Here is a 9348-nt window from a genome sequence, read left to right on the forward strand (position 1 = left end):
CATACATGTTTCTCAAATGTATTGGACTACATTCTCTGGTGACCTCAGTCTTTCCTTTGGCAGGTCTATTGTTGGTCGGCGGTTCTTGTTCATTGTAGGGACGCTGTACCTGTACCGGTGCATCACCATGTACATCACTACCCTGCCTGTTCCAGGGATGCACTTTAAGTGTTCAGCTAAGGTACAAATTATTCTGAAACTGATTCAAGAGAAATAACAAAACATGGAACATCTTGATCTTGTAATAGATCATTAGGCATATGTCCATAATCAGTTCTACTACAGTGTTGTTATTGTAGACAGGTTATTGTGCTGTGACTGCCTGGGCAAGCCTGCTTAGGTAGCCATAATTTTATGGGTAAATCTTCCCACACCTGATGTAAAGGTTGTTCAATTTGGAAGGCAGCACAAGGTTTTAGCCAAATTTAAAGTGACAGAGTTCTTGTTGAAATTTAACAAAACAAAAAAGGTTTATAAACATTAACTATCTCAAGCTAGCCTTTTCTTTAATGTTTTGACTATAATGTTTGTTTGTAGGTTGTCAAGCTGTTGCTCTTGTTAAGTTAGGTAATGCCGGACCTACACTAGAGAATAATTGGCCCAGTTTGGAAGTCAATTCCCCTCTCCCAGGTGTAATGTCCTTTGTTTAGGCTGACGATTACGTTCTCGTATTATCCTCTGGTATGAGGTAGGTTAAATTCAATCTTAACCCCTTTGATCTGCTTACAGTCCAGTCGTTGCAATCATGATTTAAAATGTTTAATATTTATTAGGACTTCCGCATCCTGTCTCAAATGAGAACGCGATCTTTGTCAAGTATCAAAGTGCGATAACCAATGACAGCTGAACTAAACTGCCAATGTTCTTTTGATCTGAAGTCATGTTTGTTCATGAGAAATTCTGAGAGATGCCAGGTTCTGAAAGTTGGGAAAATTGGCTGCTACTCTTTTGCAAGCACAATCTAAACTCTTGACCAAAAAAATAATTGAGAAAAAATATGGTGATTTTAAATCATGCACTGATGCACATCAGTACCGATACTGATACAGAAATTAATAATTTACCTAATATTAGCCAATCAGGGATGTCTCAAACATTATATTTAGATCCGTTTAGGGACGTCACCAGAACCGATACTTCGGTACCAAGTCGGTACCAACATTCTTAAAACGTGACGGTACTTGGTTTTCTGTAGTAGCGTAAGTACAGTTGGTAATGAAGGTACCTAGGTTGCAATTCTTCCGGAACTGATGGGGGCAGCAAATACACGTAAGTGTTTTAGTCGGTCCACAAGTGGTAAAGAAGAAGAAGAAGAAGGCCTACAAGCACACAGGGGAAAAACTACAGATGTTTAGCTCCGCCCCGACTCGTTGAGAAGAGAGGTGGTAAAGAGTCAAAAATGGAAACACTTCACATTCGAGGTGGATGAGCAACCGATCACAAACCGAAAAGCCGTTGTGCAACTGATGCTTTCGTTCATTTCAAACAAAGCGAGGAAACACTTCGAATTTGGCGACGCACCTGAAAGCTGGTCCTATATTATGTTTGTTTGAGGCAGCTGGCATTGTGGCTGTGAAACCAGCTAACGTTATGCTCCATGCAATGTTTGCGATAGCCAGTTATTTGTTAACGACGCTAACGCATTGCAATGTTAAACTACCTCCTAATGGGCCACCATGCATCGCCATTCAGCCCGTGTCCTGTCAGCTAAATGTTCATGCGTTTAATAAATCTTTTTGGCCTGCCACCATATCAGTGAATTTAAACTAATGCTTGCATTCAGAATATAAGGTGTGTGTGTGTGTGTGTGTGTGTGTGTGTGTGTGTGTGTGTGTGTGTGTGTGTGTGTGCGCGCGCGCGCGCGCACACGCTTGTTTAGGAGTGCACCTTAGCACTTGTATCCTCCACTGTTTTATTAGTCACAGTCAGACAGTATTTGATAACTAAAATATCCCCTCTTTCTCTCTCTTTTTGCCAATATTAGCCAGAGGAGGATGTCCACCAGAAGATTTTTTATTTTATTTTTAAAAAATTTAACCACATCGGCTAGCAGTTTTCTCACCTAGCCATCTTTGCTGCAGCATTGCTTGCTGCTGCATTGCTTGCTGCTGTGTGCTGCTAGAAAGGAACTTGTCATGCTGAGTTATGTGATGTAAGATGTTTTTACAGTTTACTTGTATTGTAGGGCAATATTGTAGTTACTCTTCTGCTTTGATTGCGATCATTAATTGTAAAATACATCCAGATTGCTGTCATTTCGTGTTGTCTGTTCATTAGAGGAACAATGTACACTAGGCTCACATCCCATAATCTCACATGGTAGAGGATGTTTTACGAGTAAATGAGCATGGCAGTATTGGTTTTAATGTATTTCTAGAGGTGTTATATCTAGGGTCTCATGTTTTTCAGCATCGATTAGGATTGTATAAATCTTGTGTGTATTAGGAAGTACTCTTTAGTACTCAAGAGCTCATCGTTTTTAAAATGTCCAATGTTTAAGCAGAGATGAGAGGCTAGCAAGCAGTTGCAAGTGAACACATTACACAAGTAGAAATGATGACGCATGATGATATAATCTTGGTTAAAATGCTAGCTGCTGACACTGAGGTTTTTCCCCCATTTATATATAATGTATATAATACACACACACACACACACACACACACACACACAGTGCATCCGGAAAGTATTCACATTTTCCACATTTTGCTATGTTACAGCCTTATTCCAAAATGGATTAAATTAATTATTTTCCTTAAAATTCTACAAACAATACCCCATAATGACAACGTGAAAGAAGTTTGTTTGAAATCTTTGCAAATTTATTCAAAATAAAAAACAAAAAAACACATGGACATAAGTATTCACAGCCTTTGCTCTATACTTTGTTGAAGCACTATATATATATATATATATATATATATATATATATATATATATATATATATATATATATATATAATATAAAATATTCCCCTATTTCTCATTTCTAACAGTGAAGGAAATTCTGGCAATGTTAAATTTACTGTAATAATGGAAAGGTACCTGTTGGTTTGACTGGATGATTATAAAAGTAACTCGGCAGAAATGAGAAACTCGGCCTCAGAACCTGACACAAATTAAATACGTTGCAAAACGACAAATTGCAAAAGTTGTCATGTTTAATTTTTTGAAAAAGTACCTTTTTTATTAGAACCTTAAAGTGGTACAGCTAGTGCAGTTCTCTATTTTCTAAATCCTGTTCCAGGTTATATGCTTTGACACCAATAGAGATCCTTAGAACGGCACATCCTTAACTTGTCAGCACACACAGTACTTCATTTTTATTGAAAATCCTTTTCATTTATGGAGCAATGTCTCTTGAAAAACATGGAGGGGTGGAATGTGGGCACACTGCACAGCCTTCAGGGAAGCATTCAACACCAGATAGGCCGAGCCAGGCGCCCTTTTCACATGTTTTCCTGCTGAATGCGAGAGAGAGAGAGTTGATTTTAAGAAAAACATTTAACATGGGCTTCTTCATTGTTACATATTCATTGTTTCATTATACAGAGCATCAGTTTTTATTATTATGAGGGAGTCCACAACCTAGCCCGTTTGAATTTTCTTGAATCTGATTGGTCAGGTATTGATTAGTATTCTATAAAAACAGCTCTAACAAGTTCTAGCTGCAAGGCAAATCAGTTTTTATTAAGGCACTCGTTCTAATAAGTTATCATTTCTATAGTAAATTATAGAGGGACTTGCATGGTGAACACGCCACACAATAGTAACTTATTTCACAACATTAAACACAATTATAATAAATAAAATATTATGTATTCTTTAATAAATAAATGTTTGTTGGCAAATGTGCTTTTAGAGGAATCATCAGGCCTTATTATCATTCTGCTCTATTTGAAAGTCACACTGGTTGCATTTGACCGCAGGTAATTGAGGCTGGATTTCTCATTGTTAAAATGCTCATCACCAGCTCCTTTAACACGATACATTCTTTTCTGTGTCACAGCTGCATGGAGAATGGCAGTCCCAGATGTGGCGGGTGATGAAGATGCTTGCCGGTGGAGGTTTAACCATCACTGGTTCTCATCACATGTGCGGGGACTACCTGTACAGCGGCCACACGGTCATGCTGACCCTCACCTATCTCTTCATTAAAGAGTGTAAGCAGACATTTTCAATTCTCAGTTCTGCTCTGGGACAGAAATGTGATGATAGAGCCACCTTGTGTTAGATGTTAGCATATGAGCTGGGACTAAGCCATGTGTATCGCTTGCAATGTTTTCATGCAAAGCAAGCAGAAGAAAATGTCAGTCATTGCATTTTTCCTTAAAATACCAGTCATGGAGAGATGTACATTTCATCATTGTTCATTCACTTTTCCATCTCAGCCTAAGATTAAGTTTCCTTATGTATTTAACAAAAAACACAGATTAGAATCCCTCCATAAGACCACACTGTCATCTTTTTTTTTTTTTTTTTTTTGGTAAAAATAAAAACAAGTGCGATTTCACTGATTTTGAATTTCACTGTTTAAATTTCACGGTTTCACTGTGTCACAGACTCTCCTAGACGCTTCTGGTGCCATCACTGGGGGTGTGGGACGCTCTGCGCTGTTGGCGTGTTCTGCATCCTTCTTGCTCATGATCACTACACCATAGATGTAGTCGTTGCCTACTTCATCACCACACGCCTCTTCTGGTGGTACCACACTATGGCTAACCAGTCAGTAAGTAAACCTCAGCAGACATACACAGGAATTTGTTTATACAGAGATATCCAACTTCCTTAAAACACTGCCACTAATCAGTATTCATTCCTCCATGACATTGTGGGCAGTCAGTATTTTAACACCTTATTTTAGGAGTGACATGAAGACCACTTTTTTGTTTTGTACGTGAATTTTATTTTTCAGTTGTATTTAGTCTAAAAATCTAGTCTTGTATGTAGACAAATATATACTAATAATCCCTTTTTTAATGCTTTATATTAATACACCATTTTTAACACTAACAAAGGAACTACACTTTTCTGATTGTCTGGTGTATTTGGTTTATTTTGAAAAAACTTATTCATACTAGTGCTCAAACCATCAATGAGTGAAATGAATCTCATACTGAACAATATAAAATGTAAAGCACCTTATTTTACATGTTTGTGGATGTTATCTGGCCAAAGCCAGACCTGAGTAGCAAATGTTAATAATTATACCTGAACACTAGAGTTCAGTAGCATATCAATGTTTAGGAATATGCTGTTAAAATATATATATATATATATATATATATATATATATATATATATATATATATATACATACATACACACACACACACACACACACACACACACACACACACACACACACAGTGTCTCACAAAAGTGAGTACACCCCTCACATTTTTGTAAATATTTGATTAGATCTTTTCATGTAACAACACTGAAGAAATGGCACTTTGCTACAATGTAAAGTAGTGAGTGTACAGCTTGTATAACAGTGTAAATTTGCTGTCCCCTCAAAATAACTCAAAACACAGCCATTAATGTCTAAACTGCTGGCAACAAAAGTGAGTACACCCCTAAGTGAAAATGTCCAAATTCGGCCCAAAGTGTCAATATTTTGTGTGGCCACCATTATTTTCCAGCACTGCCTTAACCCTCTTGTGGGGTTAAAGGTATGTGTGTAATATATATATATATATATATATATATATATATATATATATATATATATATATATATATATATATATATATATATATATATAAAAATATATATAATATATATATACATACACACACACACACACACACACACACACACACAGTGTCTCACAAAAGTGAGTACACCCCTCACATTTTTGTAAATATTTGATTAGATCTTTTCATGTAACAACACTGAAGAAATGGCACTTTGCTACAATGTAAAGTAGTGAGTGTACAGCTTGTATAACAGTGTAAATTTGCTGTCCCCTCAAAATAACTCAAAACACAGCCATTAATGTCTAAACTGCTGGCAACAAAAGTGAGTACACCCCTAAGTGAAAATGTCCAAATTCGGCCCAAAGTGTCAATATTTTGTGTGGCCACCATTATTTTCCAGCACTGCCTTAACCCTCTTGTGGGGTTAAAGGTATGTGTGTAATATATATATATATATATATATATATATATATATATATATATATATATATATATATATATATATATATATATATATATATATATATATATATATAAAATCTCTTTTGCTATTTTGTGGACTTGTTTTTAGTCATCAATTGAATACAGTCTATATTTGTGTATTTTGTTAACATTTAAACAAGCATTAAATAATATATGTTTTAACTTTGTTAGAATGATGTAATAATACAGTTTATTGTTTTTAATTTACTAACTAATGCAGTAAATGATAAGGTAAAGTGTTACCGTTTTTTTTTTTCTTGTTTTTTTTTTTTTTTTTTCTTTTTCTTACAGCCATTATTGTGATTTGGATATTTAAAGCACAACTATTATGGTTTTGAAACATGCCTAATTTTGTTTTAAAGGTCTCATACAATAGATTTACATGCATCCGAGGTCAAAAAAACTTTAATGTGCTCATAATTTAAATTGCAGCATTACCTCTTTTCCCAGTGTCACAAACGACTCGTTCAATGATCCGTTCTAAAGGATTCATTCTAAACTCTGCCTTTCAGAGAGCATACTCTGCTCTGATTGGTCAGATGTCCCAGTCTGTTGTGATTGGTCTACCGCTGTCAGCACGTGTCAAAAAGGAAACGCTCACTACCATATCCAGTTTCAGCGTCGTCTGTTTGCGAGCAGCCGATGAAGACCAGAGGCGGGTTTTTTGTTACAAACCTATGTAAGTTAGTACAGGAAGTAAGTCTGGAATTACTAATGACTCGTTTCAGCTGTTCAGAATTGGTTCCTTCTTTTGGGAGTCACTAACTCCGTTTGTCGTGCGCTTTGATTTTTGAAACTTTGCAGACGTTTTTACATTTACAAACAGCTCTATAATACACTACATGAAAGGTAATATTTGAAAAACCGTAATAGGTGCACTTTTAATACCAGCCCATACTGCTGCAGGTGTATGAGAGAATCTGACCTTTTATTAATGAACCCAAATGCCTCTTCTGATTGTGCAGGACCTGAAGGCAGCGTCTCAGAGCAACTTCCTGTCACGCGTGTGGTGGTATTGGGTTTTCCAGTACCTGGAGCGAAACGTGCAAGGTGTTGTCCCTCGCAGTTACCACATCCCCTTCTCATGGCGATCAATACAGTGGGGCACAGTGAAGTACAGCAGGATTGACTCTGACTGATCGTTAATGCTCAATCTGAAGAGCGAGACTCTCAAAGACTAGCCGTAAGTGCCAGGTCATGTGACAAAGAAAGTCAATCCCTTTAGCACTCAGCTGCAAGGCGCACTGGTCTTTCAGACTGTCCAAAGCATTTCATTCTCACCCACTAAATGCATTCTCTCCACATTTCAGCCCTGATGTATTATGTCATGCGTGGTGTGTAATACACAGGGCCAGAGCGAATAATGATTGCCTTTAGCACCTGCCAAAATTGTCACTTGGTAATGTGATCTTTAACATATCGCTAATTTGGTAGATGTTCTGCCTCTATCCGTTACTTGAACATGCAGTAGTGTGAACCAGATACAGATATTTCCATTTGCTTTGAGACTGAGCCAGTTTGCCATGTTTGATGACCAATCTACTTGACCGAGTGGAATTTAAAGTTTACCCCAGTCAGTGGGTTTTTTCCAGACTGTTTGCTTCACCCAAGTGTAGAAATGTCCCTTTAACTGAAAACCCTGAAGTTTATTTTATTTTATTTTTAGAAAAAATGACTTGCAGGAAAGGAGACGTTTGAAGAGAAGTGCAGTTTTGTAGCTATTCAGTTAAACACAAAATTTGCAAATGTCCATTCTATTAGAATAGCGATTTATTTTTCAGAGTAAACCTGTCACATTTTTTACATGGAGAGCAAAAGGAGAAAAAAAAGACTGTTTTTGGTGATACAAACTTCCTCAGTGCCTTTCTTACCAGGATTTTATGGTCTGTGTGTGTGTGGTGTTTTTTTTTTTGGTTTTTTTTTTCTTTTTTTTTTTGGTTTTTTTTTAACTTGTGGTCTCGGTGGTACATTAATGTTGATAAAACCCCTTAAATCAAGGCAGAAATATCTGGCAGTACATGAAGTATGAAAAGTTCAGCAGTTTTTAAATGCTAGAACAACTTCCTTGCATAGCATTTTAGGTTGAAGGTATTTTGTGTAAAAATATGAAAGGAAACACGAGAAGTAGTAAATGGCTATTGCTGGTAGAAAATGATGGTAAGTGTAAAGGCATTAATAGATGTTAAGATTATTTGGTAAATTGGTATTGCTGCTAGGAAGTAGTGTCTACTTTCATTGTTTGCTTAGACCTACAATTTACGTTCACAACAGTTGTACGCAGGCATGCAGATAGGTCTATAAGATAAATATAAAATGATTAAGATGTACTATCTTTTTACTGTCCTCGTTTATACCAGCAAAGTATATTTGGTTTTAGGAAATACCCAAGACTTAGCATGCTCTATAAGGACATTTTACCAAATTTGTCTTTTTTTAACCAGTAATGACCACCAAGTCAATGTCCATAATCAGTTTTGATAATGTTTGTTTATTTGTTTGTTTGTTGTATTAAATTTATTTATTACCATTTCTCTAGAAGTACTCCACTCAATGGAATATGGGAACACATTTCATGTCATGTTGTTTTGTCTAAGACAAAGGTGTCTTTGGTTCTGCTTTAATTCCCTTCTATTGGACAGGAGAGTAGTTTGAGTGTCTATGTGCATTGATTGCTGGGAGTGTGTTTGATCATGTCTACCATGTTCAATGTGATTAATGAGCAGGTTCATACTTTGTTCATAAGCTGATAACAATGAGCTGTTCTGTACAACACATGATGAAAAAAGCTGCTAACACTTTCACATTTTTTTGTTAAATAAATGACAACCATTAGCACATAACTAAAATGATTTAGAAGTTGTGGTTTTTATTTCACAACGCATGCTGTCTGTTTGCTCATGAATGCACATCTCTGAACCCGCAGTGCCTTTTAAAAGATTTTGGATTTAAATATGAATGAGGCAATAATATTTATTGACTGATCAGTATACTTAAACATTTTATCAAATACAACCTCAGTTCAGGTACATGCAACTAACAAATTAAAGGAAAACCAGTGTGAAGTGTGCTAGTATGGTGTTGAGCCACAAGAACATCTTCAATGCGCCATAACACACATTCTCCTTGTCTCTGCAACGCTATTGGACAGATGAACACAATTCGT

At 36.3% G+C, this 9348-nt stretch overlaps 1 protein-coding gene across 10 annotated transcripts in view; it reads left to right on the forward strand.

Annotated features, from left to right (window-relative positions):
- sgms1b (sphingomyelin synthase 1b) overlaps nucleotides 1-9348 on the forward strand; it is a 30254-nt gene that overhangs the window by 19157 nt on the left and 1749 nt on the right. For 5 of the 10 annotated variants that reach the window (XM_053639888.1, XM_053639889.1, XM_053639885.1 and 2 more), the window contains 4 exons: nucleotides 64-181; nucleotides 4010-4163; nucleotides 4563-4729; nucleotides 7151-9348. The exon at nucleotides 7151-9348 is cut by the window's right edge and continues 1749 nt beyond it. In XM_053639888.1, coding sequence (XP_053495863.1) covers nucleotides 64-181; nucleotides 4010-4163; nucleotides 4563-4729; nucleotides 7151-7324 — 613 coding nt within the window. In that variant the 3' untranslated portion in view covers nucleotides 7325-9348. Of the gene's footprint in view, nucleotides 1-63; nucleotides 182-4009; nucleotides 4164-4562; nucleotides 5224-6635; nucleotides 6865-7150 lie in introns of those variants that run through there. The other 5 variants (XM_053639887.1, XM_053639893.1, XR_008387500.1 and 2 more) reach the window with 5 other exon arrangements.

Source organism: Ictalurus furcatus, chromosome 13, assembly GCF_023375685.1.
Source record: "Ictalurus furcatus strain D&B chromosome 13, Billie_1.0, whole genome shotgun sequence".
NCBI lineage: Eukaryota > Metazoa > Chordata > Actinopteri > Siluriformes > Ictaluridae > Ictalurus > Ictalurus furcatus.